Genomic DNA, 17,595 nt, shown 5'->3' on the forward strand with positions numbered 1-17,595 from the left:
ACTATTTTTCTACATTTGCGTTTGAAATTTAGAGCCACTTTCAGTCATTCACTCACATTAATCTGTAATACTGTAGACAACTTGGTTTTGTATCTTCAGCGTAAGTTAGTTAACGTTGCGTTAAACGCGTTGTTTTGTTATTAGACAGGTAGTTAGCATTTACTAGCTAACTGTGGCTGAAGATGTCCTCCACCGCCAACACAGGGGATGCTTTACAGCAGGTCAACCAGTTTTGGTCCATGCTGGATGATCTTTCTCAAGATGACCCCGCAGCTTACCGCAAGTTCATAGAGAAACAGATGAAGGAGGGGGCTGAGTTCAGTGCTCCGCCTGAGCTCGACTCTTGCTTGCGCACTGAAATAAAGGTAAGTTTTTTTTGTTGTTGCTGTTTTTTCAATGAAAATCTTTATTTCACACAAAATTACAGTCAGTCAATCAGAGTGTTCAAACAATCCAGATGTTCATAGACACAGACACCGACAGATAAAGGGACGGCATTAAGGAATAAAGTATATAAAAATATATATCAATAAAATAAAGTAAATATATAGATAAAGCACTTCTTATTCTGGGGTAAGTGAAAATAAGTTCAAGTATAATAGTGTGCCTTCACTTTTCTTGTTTAGCATCAGTGACAAGGTTTTTATATGAACATTAAACTCTTCTATGGAGACATTAAAGTTAGGAAGGGACTTGGAAAATGTCTTCTCGTGGATGTGGAATCACGAGGTTTATTATGAAGCAACCTTTTTTGTCGTCATGTTTACATTTTGAAATATATCTCCACAAAAAAACTAGAAATTAATTTGTTACAAGGGTAAACACAATGCACAATTTTAAAGTGAACCTCTGATTTTGTTTGAAATACAGAATTGAAAGCGGCATAACAAGGCTTTGCACCAATTTATGCCAGCCAGCAAATTAAAAGAAACTTTCCTTGTGGTGAGATTTTATTATGTGTCTGTTACTGTAATACTTCTCTTTGTACATTTTCTATCCATTATGCCAATCCTATCAAGCTTTAGGGAATGTGTCTGAACCTTAACATTTTGAAAACTCAACTCAATCATACCTGTGGGAATAGCCTTTACAATAGAAACGAAATAAAGGTAAGTTACGTCTGTTATGTCTAATGACTTACATCAAAGCAGGGAAAGCACGGGTCTCGTCAATATGGCTACGTTCCGGCTGGCTAGATATAAAAACAAATTAAATGCAGCCATTATGAATGATATTGTTTACACCTCTTTATAAAAAAATATTATTAAGTTAATATGACCATTGTGACAAAAGTTGATTTAACTACCTGTCTACTAGAGCTTCAACTAAGGATTTTTTTACTAACTGTTGATTAATGTACATATTTTGTAATAGCAAAACTGTCCATCACAAGCTCCTAAAGTGCACTGTAACATCTTCAAATGTCTTATCCGGTCCAGTTAATATAATAATATAATAAGTGTATTTATATAGAGCCCCTAAAACAAAAGTTTACAAAGTGCTTTGACAGACAAAGCCAAGGCAAAATCACATACAAATCCATACACATATACATATATACACATCAACAAAGCAAGATGAACGATAGGACGCTCTGAACAAACAAATGAATAATAAAAATCAAATGAACAGATGATGGTGAGGTAATAGTATAGCACCCATAAATATTCAGTTTACTGTCACAGAAGAGTGAGAAAACAAAATCACTTCTATAATCACTAATTCTTTGCCATTTGTGCTCAAAAGTGTTGATGGACTGATCATTTCATTAACAAATCCCTTCAGCTCTACTTTCTACCTCTTAATTATTAGGGGATTAGGTGTGTTTTGACAGACGGTACGTCTGTGTCCTCAACAGGAGCCCAAAGAAGGGTCACTGTACATCAACATATGCAGCTGGAAACGTGTGCCTGCACCTCAGGATCCCAGCAGGCCATTACCTGTGTGTGCTGGAAAAATGGAAACAGACACAGATGAAGGTCAAGGTAAAAGACAAAGCTGTGCTGCATCACAAGCTACAGAACTGATACATTATTCAAACAAGAGAAAAACATAAATTGTTGTTGTTTTTCTTTGCAGGTTGGTACACTGTGTTGGAAGTGGCATTAAACCCTGCAGTGCTACAGGAAAGTAAGAAAGACAAAACAGAAGTGTATATGTTGGCCCTGAGCTTTGCCCAGCAGCATCATGGGATGAGGTTATCTCAGCAGTACACTGTTGTTAGCCGTAGCCCAAAAAGTAGCGTAGATGACTTGCACCGCAGGCTTGGGTTTCAGCAGTGGCCTAGCACCTTCAGACAACCAGACACAGGTAAAGCAATAAGTCTTGCTACAAGACCTTTATGTCAGAGCTATTTCGCTTTGCTGCTGCAGGTCTATCATTTTTCACCTTCTACCAGTTTCTAATAATCCATAGAGTTCCTTTTTACAGCTTGTCAGACCCCAGCTGACCTTCTGCAGCAAATCTCCTCTCTAAGCTCAGAGGAACAACATGAGGAACCGGCTGCCAAAATTATCTGCAGAACTGCGGAGCACAAGAAGAAGGATTTGATCCAGGTCATCTCTACTACATTTGTGCAGCCTCAGAAGCCAGAGTACCAACTTGAGGTGAAGACTGACGCTGAAGGAATTGCTCACAGCATGGAGCTGACAGTGGAGCTGCCAAAGGTGTGCTCCATGTCAGAGTGCCAGCTGAGAATCTCCAAGGTAAGCGGTTACACACAAGCTTGAACAGTTATAATGAACCACTTTAGAATCCAATGTGTGTCAGTGCGAAGTTGGATATCACAAAACATACATATTTCTACATTTGTGAGTCAAACAGTGTGCTCAATGTATTTTTCTCCACAGGACGACGTCTTACTAGAAGTGGAGGATGTCTACCATTTGCTTTTAGAATTCCCCAAAACTGTGATTGAAGACACTGCGTCCGCCATCTTTAACAAAAAGAAACGAAGGCTAATTTTGAGAGTGGATGTTTTCTAAACATTTGCCTCAAAGGAGAAACAAATGCACACACACAAATGATCAGTTGTGATGGGAATATGCTTAATAAACTGTGAAGCTGATGTAAATTCTAGTACAGATAAAACCACAAAGAAAGTAACCAAAATAAATTAACTTCCTGCTTTGCCATCTGAAAAACCTTGTGAACACATTACTACAGAGAGACTCATGCCCTGCCTCAAAATCCAGCTACCAAACAGTTTTCCTTGAAACAAATATGTCATATGTCCCTTTGTGCTGTGTGGGTTGATCTGCAACAGCAAATGTAATTCCTAACCACAAAAAAAAAAGTACTTTAATAACAATCTGTGGGTCTTGTTTATTAATGTGTGGGTGTATGAGTGGAGGTGTGTAACGACTAAGAGCTGGTGTGCAGTGTCATTACTGTACACACAGGGAATAATTGACAACAAAATGATCCATGCAATAATTCATGTTTATTAAAACATCAAAATTGATGCAGAACAACAATATCACTATTTGGCAACCTGGAACATGTGAAAAATGTCAACAAACACTTTCATTTTAACATTTGCATACTATGCACTGATTACAGCTGTTTTAAGGCACAGCTTGTAACATGTTATTTATTGTAAATCGCATTCACTTCATTTCGTATTACAGTTTCAGGTATCACATTACTGACCATTAATTGGTAGTCTCACATATCCATTTATGAGCTGCAAACAATGTCTGATATCTATTCCTTAAAAAAAAAAAGTGGTACCCAAATTCTTCAAATGAAACATTCACTTTTAAAACGTGGTTTTCTATCGAAATGCTGTTATGTCCGTTGGTCCCAGTTAAATGTTTTATAACTTTTCTCTGTTATGGCATCACAAGTATTTTCAGTGAAATCCTGGTCCAGTGGGAATAACTGAGGTTTGTAGTGGTGATCTGTGGTCTTCGGGCTCTACCTCCTCTCTCCGTGGTCCTCCTCCACCCACGCTACAATCTTTCCTTCCCAGCCAGGCACGACTGCTCCATCCTGGAATACCTGAACAGCCGACATCCAGGATTTACATATCTAAGAGCCACTCACATCTATGACATACAAATGTCTGGAGATAAAGTGAAAATGACTACTCAGTCCTGCAGTGTTTTGAAGTATAGCACAGCCACGGCTATTATTAGCATATCTTACTACATAACTGCCATTTTATATTTGCCTGCTGAAGTTGATGTGAAAAGAAGTAGGGGCTATAATTTCACTCTTACGCCTACCTCCTCTTTCACTGTGCCAAACTCCGGGTCGAGTGCCTTAAAGTGGTATCTGAAACTGCCATGTCTGTCCACAGCAGCCTTAAAGTCTCGGAGTGTCACCTCACCCAGCCTGTAAGAGAACACTGTCAGTCATGAGCTATGCACACATGCACCCACACACGCATTAAGCTTTTCTAGAATAAACATTTATTCAGCAGTGATACTGAAGCATCTAAATGGAGCTCAGGTCATGCCTGAATTAAGCCATGTGTCTTCAGCGTGCAGCTCTGACTAAAACAGCAATTTGCTTAAAATTGATGCACACTACAAAGAGGGATCATACAATGTTCTATAAAGTGTTTGTTTTTTCACCTTTTTGGGATGTTTATCAGAAACGGAGTGAGAGACCGATCAGTGAAGTAGAGCACTTTGGTGGAGACGGTGCTGTCCAGTCCCGGGCTGCTGTGTGAGTGTGCCATTTCTGGAAATAATCACATAAAATCAAAAAATACGGTTCTTCACTACCCAAGTCTGAAATGGCTCACAGCCAATAATGCTCTCTCAATACATAGCACTGTAATTAAACTGCACAATCTGATTTAGCAGGCAAAGTTGAGATGTTGCAGAGGATGACAAATCCTAAACACCCAACAAGGATTTTCTTTGTCTCACTTGAGCTCTGCGGCCAGGAGTCACGGTCTGTCGAGTTGGCTCTGCGTCCTGGTGATTTAAATTCCTCCTAGAAGAAGAACCAATTATAGTACTCGTGATTAACGGTTAAATGTCATCTGTTGCTGGCTCCCTCATCAGGTGACATGTGTTGAGAATTTTAAAGATTGACTCTGGAATGGTGCATGTGTGAAAGTGTGTACCCCTCTGTCCTGTCTGCGCTGGCTGTCCAAAGTGTGCAATCGGTCCATGAGGCTGGCCACGCCCTGCTCCAAGGTGTCCAGGGTGTGATGTTGGGGGTCATGGCCAGAAAAGTTGTCCCTCAAACTACGTAGTGCCTCCCTGACGAGCTGCAGCTCTTCACCCTGTGACAAACAGCTTCTTACAATCAAACAGTTAAGGCAAGAAGAATGAAAGCTTATTTCCACCAAGAAAAAAAAAAGGATAAAAGCCATGATACAAATACTCATGGTATATTTATGATGATAAAATTTTGACTTGCTAATTCAAAGTTAGAATTTAAGTTCCAGTTGACCATCTTTCTACTCCTCTATGTCCAGGACCACACCATCTTAGAATTTGGCATTCATTTTGAACTCAACTTACTGGTGAGGTTTCACTATAAGCCCCCCCATATATATATTTTTTTTTTAAAGATTCTTTTTTGGCAGTTTTTCAAGCCTTTATTATATAGGACAGAAGGGAAATGGGATGAGAGAGAGAGGGGGAGACTTGAAACCCGCAGCCGCTGCCTTGAGGACCTTCAGCCTCTTTACATGTGGCGACTGCTCTAACCACTGTGTCACCTAATATCTCATTATTCTAACACACCGTTAGTTATTTTTGACATTCATCAGTTTTCATCAATGTTTTTTTTCCTTTTTAAAGTGAGTTTCCAAAGGATAAGCCATCAAAATCAACACAATAAACAGCAATAGACAGAAGTGATTAAGGACTGAAATAAAATAAGCGTACGTACTGGTGCTATGTGTTGAAATACTGCAGGAGATGTTGAAGAGTTACTGTAACCACCGCTTTCACTCCTGAATGTCTGCAAAATGGTAAATAATACATGTAAATATGTAAATAAGACAGTTGAGGCTGGAGACATTCTATAATTAAGTTTAACAAATACCATGAAAATAAGACACGTGTTGCCAAAGACTGATATAGCTTATTCCTCTGTGCTTTAAGCCCCCATTGATGTCCAAAACAACTATTTAAAACACATCAATGAGCTACTGTCGCACTGAGTGACATGTTTCTTCATTGCTGTAAATACCCACCAATTGTGTATTAATCTACAGCTGAAAATAGTCCTCAACAAATGCATAATATACTCTTGTTTGAATAAAACAAAAAACTACAATGCCCAGCTGTTATAGGACATTACGGACACGTTCTAAATATAAATGTGAAAAGGAATACAGCCAGCCTTATCCACTAAATCAACTCTTATTAAAATGTACTTTTATTACATTTTATTTTTTACTTAAACTGCCTCTTCCTTATTTATTTAATCTCATATTACGGGAGGGGTTTCTTTGTTTTATTCCGATCCAGTTAATATCTTTTGGTAACTGATTAAAATTTGTTTTTGATTTTTAGAATTGGTTGATTTTAATTTGCTGCAGTGTGAATTAATTTGTTACCTTGATTTTGAAAAATAAATTGTGTAAATAAATACTATTATTATATATGTCATTTACATCCAAACATACATTGTTGAAACACTTGAAACGTATTCCCATCCCTACCCGTCCAAGGCTGACTTCATGGGCTTTATGTTGAGCTTCGTCGAGTTTCTGCTGCTGTTGCTGCAGTATTCTGTCTTTCCTCCCGAGCTGCTGCTATTGTGTCAAAGAAAATGGACGGCATAAGTCTGCATATTAATGTATGCATCCAAAAAATGCACTGAAATGTAAATAAAATAAAAAATGTAACCTCGTATTCAGTCAGCAATTTGGTCCGTTCACTCAACTTGTGTTTGAGCTCTGACTACAAACAGAGAGATACAGTAAATACGGATAAATGAGTGCTATATTGCTCGCACGTACAGCTGGATCCACAGGTCACGCAAGTCAAATATTTTATTGTGTCAAACGGAATTCATCACTTGTCTCACATTTTCCCCTTCCAGCTGATCTTTGGCCATGTTGCACCTCAGTAGTTCCTGCTTTAGCTGCAGCACAGCATCCTCCTGCACTGCCAGGCGCTGCTGCAGAGCATCCTAATGAGAAAGAGGGGGAGATCAAAGAAATTCCAGAAAAGACCTGAATACAGATATGCTACATTCACCTGTCTCATTGACAGCCTACACCATCCTTTAAACTTGATTATATTTGTAAAGAAATGAAAATATCTATATGGTGTGCGATAGAAACTGCAGAAGTTTGGGACAGCACAAGAGTGGAAGGGATTGATTTATATCCTTAAATCCGTTTTAATTCACACACAAAGGACATGGTTTGAGTAAGAGGTTTACCTTGATGGCCTGAAGGTGGCGCACCTCCTGTTTGTTTCTCAGAAGTTCCCTCTAAGACCCACATAAATGAACAGCCGCATTAGAAAAAGTGATTATTTTCTTGTAAGGCAGCTCATCTATATTAAAGCTAATTACATTTACTAACTGTACCTTGAGATCAAGGGCTTCCTCCGTGCTTTGGTCCAGACGACTGCGGATTAGAACCTTCAAAGGGAGATCGTATGAGCAGCATAATTAGAGAATGGAAAAATGTCAGAACGTATGAGGAGTCAATGGGCCTGCATGACTGCAGGCTAGCAGATCACAGAGATTCAATTGTGCTCTACAGTAGCCACTCTCGAGGGAGTGATGGCTGCAAACATCATCACAACAGAAGGGCTGACACTGACACTTCACACAGTGTTGCTTTCTCGAGATAGCAGAGAAAGGGCACCGTACCAGCTGCTGTTCAGCGTTAGCCCGGTTATCTCCAAAGCTCACAGATCCATCCTGGTCCTCCTCGGGGAGGGAGCCATGGAGCAGCAACGCCTGTGGACAAAAACACTTTGTTTCACTTTTTATATTTCCAAATAACTCTCTGGACATTTCCTTCCCAATCTATTATAGAAACAGAAGTGCTTAAATATTGTTATATAAGAGGTTTAACTTCATATATGTATGGTACACTGATGTCAGGGTCAAAAGATTCCTCAGACTCCTCAGATGAGAAGTATGGATACATGATCTAAAGGAGGAGATGCATGTGAATGACCTGATGGAGGAATGCAAAAGGCTTAAACCCAAATAGTGAATAGACAGTACAAGTGGATAACCCCAGTAACCAGAAGCAGATCATGCTTGTGTGCAAGGAATATTACATGGCCCACACCGACACACTTAGAGTTGAGAGCCTTCAGCCAAACAGCAATACTGCTGACAAAGGCATTCACACTGCATCTGCAAGCTGGTAACAACTTTTAGTTTTCTAAATCAGAAGCTTCAACATCTGCAGCAGCAAAGAACACCATGTCTTGCTGTCAATGTAATTATTTTCTTAGTAGATCTTGTTGTTCTTTCCACTGTGTTTGCACTATCATATTTACATATTTCAGTTTTTGCCGCTATGCAATCCAGTAGCAGTAAGGTATTGAAAATCAAATTGACCTTATGAATGTGCCCATTGGGACAGCTGATTCACAGGCCAATCCGGGGCCCTTGCACATGTGCATTTACCACACCTGCCATCACCTTTAAACAAATACAATGCAATACTTTTCCTGACAAGTGTGAAATGCAGTGAGCCATAAATTTACTTTTTTAGGAAATTTGGAAAAACGCACATCTTACAAGCAAAATATTACTTTACAATGGAAGAACTTTCTTTTCCTTTTTTTTTTAACTCTTTCTCTTTCAAAAAGTACACTTGGGTTCATGACTGAAAAAATTATTTATATTTATTACCAACCTTTGTGTGTGTTTGTGTGTGTGTGTGTGTGTATGTGTGAGAGAGAGAGAGAGAGAGAGAGAGAGAGAAAGAGAGAGGGAGAGAGAGAGAGAGAGAGAGAGAGAGAGAGAGAGAGAGAGAGAGAGAGAGAGAGAGAGAGAGAGAGAGAGAGAGAGAGAGAGAGAGAGAGAGGGAGATAGTGTGTCATCATGGCAAAATGTGTGTGTTTCGAGCGCCAGATGTAGGGGATAGAAAATTGTGAGGGGGGTTTGGCCCCCCTCTTTATGCTCCTGGCTTGAAAATGGTGCAAGATGCAATCACGACGATTTTACAGGTGTGAAGTTGAAATTAAAATGAGGGCCAATCAAAAATATGGCTGAAAAAAAGCAACACATGCACATATACATCGACACACAGAGTGAAGGCCTGTAAGCAGTCATAATTAAATAGACATGGCAGATAAGCCTGATTTATTTCTGTATTTGTATTTGTAAATAAAGCAGTTTGGCATTTGTATACTTGGCTGCACAACAAGGTTCCCATTTCAGCTAATAAAGCCAGTAAATTAAATTGGATTGAACTGTATCAAATTGAAATATTATTGAAAAGCCTGAAGGTGTAGACACATACTTTTTCTAACCCGCATACACAGTACACAGCTACATACACAAACCTATTCAAAGTAGAACTCTACTACTCTAAAAAACTGTGCCTTGATAATCAGAGTGAATATATTTTAAAAGTCTTGAAGGACTAAAGTTATTAAAAAAGCAACGGCCTCTTTTAAATATATCGATATGATTTACTAACTCATTATACATACATTAACATTTCTTGCAATTATTATCTTATTATTTGATTGTATTTATAGTTTCAGAGTTTGATATCACTTATTGGGCAACAAGCATTACTGCACACTTACTTTCTGTTACTTTTGATTTCTTAAATGTATAATTACATATATCCGTATGACGTTATTTGTGTAAAGTCACCTGATGAATTTGTAAGTACTGCACACAATGTGTTGACTTAGCTGCACCAACAACATGTTAAGATATAGTTAAATACAAAGAACTACTCAATGCATGCTAACATCATTATTACAAAACATAATGTATATCACCTATTATTTTGTATGTATGTATGTTAACTGTATGATGCAAATATGGAAGACATACAGTAATGATAAAGGCACAAGGTCATTCTTTTTTTACAATAAAAGCACAGATTTGCAATATTTAGCAAAATTTCAGATATCAAACATTCGAGGCCACTGGTTCAATCATCACAGAAGTTAATTTGCATACACACATTATTTTCTGTGAAAGAATAGAGATAAGATTATCAGCCTGACCCGCAGTTGAGGAAATTATAAATCATGTCCAATTAAAATGGACAAATAGAGGTCTAGTGATCTATCCCCTCTCAGCTAAATTTTCCAACGATACAAAGGTCGGGAGCAATTCAGGTGTTGATTTGTTTCTCCATTATCTAAATCTTTATAATTTTATTCATATTTTATCAAATGTCTCTACATGTAACTTATCTTATTTAACTTTCTGTGAACTCTTTTTTGCCTGTATTCTTACATCTACCTCATATACCGTAATTTCCGGACTATAAAGCGCACCTGACTATAAGCCGCACCAGCTAAATTTAGGGGAAAATACAGATTGCTCCACATATAAGCCGCAGGCGTTTTGATGTGTAATTACCGTAGTATATAGGGGTTCCTGCTACCACGGAGGGGATTGTCGGGACAGAGATGACTGTTTGTTTACAATAAATCTTTCAATCATTCAATCAAACTTTCACATCTTTGACATGGCGAACAGCATTCGTGCAGAGTACAAATAATACAACGGTGCAAAGTAATACAAAGTGCTCGCCTGTAACCCGGCAGTAAAAGTGCAGTCCCGCGGCCGTTTACGTTATCAAAATAACCAGCCATTCATTGATGTCAAGGGTACGTGCAGCAGCTCTATTTCCTTCTTTGACAGCCAGATCGATTGCCTTTAACTTAAAAGCAGCATCATATGCACTTCTCCGTTTGTTTTCCATGTTGAGGGTGTTTGCATGAACACTTCCTTCGCGCAAACTGTCGCTGAAGCTCTCCTACTCTTTGTTTTGCTCTCGTTACCTGGCGCCAGATGTCTGCCTCGGTCTCGCGCATCCTCGGTAGTGCGCGCCACTGGTTACCATAAGCCGTAGAAAAGCCGCACCGTCGTATAAGCCTCAGGGACCAGAACGAGGGAAAAAAGTAGCGGCTTATAGTCCGGAAATTACGGTATACGTATTTGACTAAGAGTTTATTACTTACTGTTTATTGTTTTTTTTATAGTTTCTGTATTTATTTAGCTAAGAGTTTGTTGGTTATCCTATACTGTATTTTTTTATAGCTCCCTTGTGTTTTTGAAAGCTGCTGGAAACTTAATTTCCTTGCGGGAGTTCATCCCAAAGGATCAATAAAGAGAAGTCTAAGTCTATGTCTAAATGTATTGATCCAGTTTGAAATGCTAAAAAACACCAAGTGTGAGCAGAATATCAGAAGTCTGGAACAAGGCTATATTTGAGCTGTTACCTCCCTCTGGTGCATCTGTAGTCTGTGTGCCTTCTGTCAATGAGTTCATATTAAAGATTCAGTCGTTTGTTTTATAAGTGTGTCATCACCAGGACTTACCTGTAGGCGGTACACCATCCTCCTTGCCTCCTGCATCTCCTTCTCCAGCTGCTCCTGGTGGGCATCCAGCTGCTCCTCCCAGGACCTCTCTTCCTCCTGCACATTGTGCCCAAGGGAGGGACACAATCCACACAGAGACACATCCTCTGAACGGAAGAGAGGTAAAGGGGAGATTAGGCAAGGGAGCTTTTTTTTTCCTTTCTTTGCATTGCATCTAATCTCGCTCTACAAGAGTTGATGTGCAACCATCCAACCTGTGACAGATTTCTTCTCCGTTAGCTCAGATTTGTCATCCTGAGGTTCCCCTTGGTCCTCAGACTTATCATGGAGTGTTTCTTCTTTAGGGGTGTCAGCAGACTGGGTGATGACATACTCCTCTTTGGGGGAGTGAGCAGGGCTGGTTGAGCTGAGGCTGAAACAGATGGTGGGCACAGGCAGGAATTGGTGTGTGTGTTTGAATCTCTGCCAAATGAATCGAAATAAATGAACCTAGCAACATAAAATGGAGATATACGCTTTAATAACTCCCCAAAGAGTGCAAAACTATGAATTAAACAGACCTGGACTACATATTGCAAACCATATCTGCTTTTAATATGCAATGCTCATCAGAAACAGTGTATCACTGACTATTTACAAATAATAAAATGAATGAAAAGACATGACCGAACACAACTGAAATCTACGCAGAACATACACAGTACGAGCAGGCATGTACAAAACTGTGTGATTCCCCCCCCGTCATCATTTACAAAACATAAAACTTGTATGGTTTGTGAGTGGCTGGTTTTCTTGTAGCTTGTATGATTCTGTGTTTAGTGTTTTCTGAGAGCTCCAGCTGCTTGGGGTACAGACCGGCTGTCATCTTCACTCTGCTGTGTTTGTAGAAATGGGATAGAGCTACTGTGACCTGTGACCCATGGCATTATGCATGGTCCTTTAACGCAGGATTCCTTCTCCTTCCCCTCTGTGTCTGCATGGGAACACATGCCTGCTTCTGCAGAAACAGATCCAAACTCTTTGCTTGAGAAGGGATAGAGAAGCACTACAATTCATCACCCTGCTCCTGAGGTCAAAAATCTGAGGGGAAAAAAATGACTGTGGACTTAACTGTGGGATAAAACTGTTTAGAAATCAAAGAATGTCCCAAGGGATTATATGCACAGTTAAACATGTTCTTCCCATACAGATGCAGGGAGAATTAGATTGTAGCCGATGAGATTTTTTGCTTATCTAATAGCATTACGATGCACAAGCTAATACCACAACAGGCATTAAACTGTAACACTTGTATTATCTGCATTCAGTTCAATCATGGAATAATTGCACGTTCCTCTGACTGCTTACTATAATGTGCACCTAAGTTCTGTCTCTCAGCCACTAAACAAACTGGAAACAAGTCTAAGAATCAAGTCTAAGAATCTGCAGTCATGCTACTGTAGCAGCTTTGTGAGGCTGTACTTAGGTCCAGCTTTGAGTTAAAAGCTATTGTCAGCATGCTAAATGCTTAAACTGACAATGTCAACATGCTGATGTTGAGCAGGTATAATGCTCACCATGTTCACCATCTTAGCTTATCCTGTTAGCATGCTTAATACTAAATACAAAGTACAACTGAGGCTTATAGGAATGTTTTGCAGGTATTTGGTCATGAATCAAAGTATTGGACTATAAACAAATTTGACCTGATGATGACATTAGGTGAAAAGTTAAGGGATCACCAAAGTTATTTTCATCCTGAGGGGAACAGGGATGGCTCTGGCTCAGAGGTAGAGAGGGTCATTCAAAGTACACCCCAAAAAATGTTTTCCCACAGATGGTTTCAGTCATTTTAGGTAGTTTTTATTGACCTTCTTGTGAAGAGCTACTGGCAGTTGAGGGGGTGACGACGACACAAGTGGCGACCGCATGTAAAGAGGTTAGTGGAGATGAATAGAGTTCTCTTAATTTCTTCATTAAAAGAAGAGAATGGCATGGGAGGCTTTTCTCAATGGAAAATATGTTTTCTCTCTTCTCCTGGCTGACCTGACAATAGTTTGATAGACAGATGGTTCATCCAATCACCTGCCAGGTATGTTTTTAAAGCACCTGCCTTTTTCCAATCAGTTTGTAATGAGGCCTTCTCAGATGGTTCTACGTAACAAACCAGTGTTCCTTTTTTTACGTCCTCGCAATGTAGCCAATAGTTGTTGAGATAGTTCAGTCTGGAACTAAGTGACTGGCAGACTGACATTGCTATCCACTTGCTAGCATGGCTTAAAAAAAAGTAAAAAGATTTAATTTAAACTTTTAATTCAGGAGAGTTTGGTCACATGGAACGTTCAACACACTGAGAGTTCCCTCCGGCTTCAAACGAGTAATTGCAACCACTCACATAAAAAACATGAACCGAGCGTCTTATCAGATGCAGCCGTGATTATCCCAAAGTGTTTCTGGAAAGGGGATCAAAGCTGCTGCCTTCAACTAATCTTGTCATTTCAGACGATGACATTATCAAGATACCCTCTATCATTGTCTCAGCGTGCAGCAGTTCAATAAACTAACACATTCATTTTCGATGCTCGCTGCTGTCTGATGCAACAAAAGAACACATACATACTGATCTGGAACATATGGGTTAAGCCAAAGATTAAGCACTTGGATTTGCAAAAGATGAGCTTCAGTGCAACAGATTAACATCAGCAGTGGTGGAAAGTTACATTTACTCCAGTAATGTATTTAGGTGCAAGTTTGAGGTACTTTACTTTAGTATTTCTATTTTATGCTGCATTATAATTTTGCTTCACAACATTTCAGAGGGTTCAATATTGTACATTTTACTCCACTTAATTTAACTGACAGGTGTAGTTATTGGTTACTTCTCAGATCAAGATTTTACCTTAAAAAGACATATGATATGATATAAATATATATATGTATATATATACATAAATATATATAAATCCTCAAATATGATGCACTGTTAAAGATTAAAGCAGTGCTTACAGTGACTCCTTATCTAAAAAGCAATGTCTGCTTGGGGCCTCTTGTCATGGTTCAGATGTCTTTAAATTGTTAGCAGTTCCATCAAAGAGAGATTTAACTTCTAAACTTCTCAGATGGTTTCATTTCGATAACTTTTTGAGTCTCACAAAGGTATATTAGTAGGTATTTCTCTGGATTAGTGTCTCTTGCGGACAACATGGCTTTTTCATCATTACAACTCAACTCCTTACATTTGACTAGTGTGACATTAAGTTAAATATCATGGACATAATCATGAAAATCTGTATTAACCATGTACTTGTACTTCAGATCTGATACTGTACATACATATCTATATGCAACCCCACCTTGACTGATCCCTATTGACCTGTTTATATTTTTATGTTCCGTGTTCACACGATTTTGGTATTGTATATATTGTATATATTTTGGATTTGTGCCGTATTTGGACCTTTTTGTTATTACTATCTTAGACTTTTATATTTGCACTATTTATATTTGCACTCTTCCCACTTTGAATTGCAACTGCTGCACAGCAATTTCCCTTTAGATAAATAAAGTTTCATCTTATCTTATAATTATCCAATATTTCAAATAACAAAACAAAGATAGAGAAAGTCCTAAGACTTAATACACATACATCTCTGTAGCAGAAACTTGTTTTTTCCTTCTTTTTTTTCTCCCATTAATCATCTCACGGCCCCTCAGATTTATCTTGTGACCCTTTTAAGGAGCCCAACCACTCAACTAAGATACTGAAGTGCATATAAAGTGATCGAAAATAGCTTCCCCTGGACCAGCTACAACTATATGACTACAACTGTAAACTATAATAACGGTAATAAATTGAAACAACTTTATCAACAAACTTGTGATATTACATGAAATAAAATCAGTCGAAGGGAGCTTTACTTTTGATACATTAAGTACATTTGCAGTAAATACCTTTGCTTGAGAAGGATTCTAAATGCAGGCCGTTTACTTGTAATGGAGTATTTCTTATATTATGGTCTATGTACTTCTTCTACCAACAGTGTTCAGCATGAAACATATAAAAGGATTAGTTGAATGCATTTGCCCATAGTTGGCTTGTCTGGTTAATATTGCATTAAATCTGGGCAAAGATGGTGGCCTTTTAATAAAAATAAAATAAATATGTTCACAATCCAAAAGAGTGCCAGTACGATTATGCTTTATTTTAAGGTCCTTGTAATAAGTGTTAGTAGGCAATAAGGGCCTAAAACCCTTATAAGATCCTTATTAACATTATGAGTTAATAAGACTATATACGTCTAATAATAGCATCATAAACATGTTTTTTATTAGATAAAAAGACATGAATAAGCACTTATAGGAAATAAATCATCATACGTTTATTAGCACTTAGCTATGCTTTAAACTTAGTTTTGCAGCTACAGATCTAAAGCAACAACAATGCCTTGTTAAGATGAATAATTCTTCATTAAGCACTTGTTAAAGTTTTTGAAAGACATTTAAGGAGAGAGGCCTGCAGCAAAGGCTGGAATACACCGGGAAATGACGACGCACACACTCTACCAAGTGAGCTTCCGGGGCTCCTTGTGCACTTATTAAGAGTTTAACAGGGTCCTTTGCTGCTCACCTCTCTCTTTACAAATATTTAATATTTGTTATTAAGTGCATAATGAAGGGTTTATTAATCCAAACACGACATTGTTCTCTGCATAAGCATAGTGCAAAGTTAACTTCCAATAAATGCATAGTAATATATTTCTTATAAGTTCTTATAAATCTAAGAATAAACATGATTATGATGTTATTATTAACACTTGTATAGTCTTATTAAAACATAATGTTGATAAGCATCTTATAATGACTTATGCAAGGCCCTTATTACCTATAGACTCTATAAATTTTCTATAAATGCTTATTCAAAAGGACCTATTTACAGTATATGTACAGTATATATAGTGTTCCTTACTATAGGAAAAAAAAACATCTTGTAGTTGTTTTTCTGACATTTTCTGACATTTAAAATGTATGATCTTTATCCAAATCACGAAATGGAAGAGCCGGTAATGGACGTTAGACAGTGGTTGCTAGGCAATAGCAGCTGAGCTCACACAGACAGGGACACACCCACACCTACTGCACCGTAAACACTGAGAACAATAACCTGCACAGTTAGGGTATCCAAGTCATATTGTCATGGTGAAATGCATTACTAACACTGAGACCAAGATGATCAGGAAAATGAATGGCCTCCTGAATTTAGGTCTGATGTATTTATGTCTCTGTTTTTGATGCACCCAGACAAAAAGCAGTAGCCTGGATAGACATATTGTTAAAAATAATAATGAGAAAAACAGCTCTTACCATTTCATCTGTTTGGCTCCCATGCTGGTGTTTAAAAGCTTAACCTCCCATTGAGTCGCAGCCCAGCACCTGGGTGATGCTCTGCTTCTCAGTCAGGACCATAGCCCAAACACAGCCAGAGACAGCAGGCAGGGTAGCAGCCCTGAAAACAGCAGGCAGAGGCGTCTCCACGTCACACACTGTGTTCAATCAGAAAAAACAGCACGTTCAAATCCTCTACAGCAGCATATTTCCTAAAACATAAAGCTCCAAATCCTAATCAAAAGCCATGAGCCCTTCCCCTAAATCATACCAAAGCTCAGTCCTAGCTGGCAGAGAGTGAGTGACAGAGATGGAGGGAGAGAGGATTGGTGCTCAGCAACACCAGCGACTAAAGTCTGCCTGGTTTCTCATTGCACTCGCCTTGTGCTTGAGCTCACCAGCTCCCATTCAGGAACACAATGTTTTTTTGTTCTTTGCGGACGAGAACTGATGCAGCCCTTGTGCATCTTTTTCACCCTTTTTTCTCTTGTCTTTTTTGCATTTATTCCCTCTGCCCTCCCTCCCTCCTTCCCCTCTTTCTCTTCTGCTCCGACGCACTGGCTTTTTGTATCGGTCCTTCCTTCTTTCAGTGAGCGTGGATGTCAGACATGGCTCTGTCTGGGTGTGTTTACCCTCCCCCTCCTCTCCCTCATTCCTCCTCCCTCCTTTCTTCACCGCTCTCTCCTTTCACAAGGAGGAGGAGGGAGGTTTTCTCCTTCCCTCTCATTTCCCTATGCTTTTTCTGTACTGTATGTCACTGCAGCTAAAA

General features: G+C 38.8%; 2 protein-coding genes across 2 annotated transcripts; one reads left to right on the forward strand and one right to left on the reverse strand.

Annotated features, from left to right (window-relative positions):
• Window positions 1-182: 182 nt before the first annotated feature.
• On the forward strand, window positions 183-2,984 carry pih1d2 (PIH1 domain containing 2; the record flags this gene model as incomplete). Its single annotated transcript, XM_083914400.1, has 5 exons — window positions 183-365; window positions 1,859-1,985; window positions 2,080-2,310; window positions 2,431-2,705; window positions 2,850-2,984. The coding sequence occupies 5 exons, from the start codon at window positions 183-185 to the stop codon at window positions 2,982-2,984; spliced, it is 951 nt and encodes a 316-aa protein (XP_083770526.1).
• Window positions 2,985-3,609: 625 nt separating this feature from the next.
• dixdc1a (DIX domain containing 1a) lies at window positions 3,610-17,228 on the reverse strand. The gene is made up of 16 exons (XM_083913444.1): window positions 17,098-17,228; window positions 16,806-16,984; window positions 11,720-11,877; window positions 11,466-11,611; window positions 7,801-7,890; window positions 7,513-7,566; window positions 7,363-7,413; window positions 7,003-7,107; window positions 6,822-6,875; window positions 6,635-6,727; window positions 5,857-5,928; window positions 5,081-5,242; window positions 4,881-4,947; window positions 4,581-4,689; window positions 4,230-4,338; window positions 3,610-4,002 (listed from the first exon to the last, which is right to left on the reverse strand). Exons 2-16 carry the CDS (start codon window positions 16,826-16,828, stop codon window positions 3,919-3,921), a joined length of 1,377 nt encoding a protein of 458 aa, XP_083769570.1. The 5' UTR covers window positions 16,829-16,984; window positions 17,098-17,228; the 3' UTR covers window positions 3,610-3,918.
• Between the last annotated feature and the right edge of the window lie 367 nt (window positions 17,229-17,595).

Source organism: Echiichthys vipera (genome assembly GCF_963691815.1).
Source record: "Echiichthys vipera genome assembly, chromosome: 5".
Lineage (NCBI taxonomy): Eukaryota > Metazoa > Chordata > Actinopteri > Perciformes > Trachinidae > Echiichthys > Echiichthys vipera.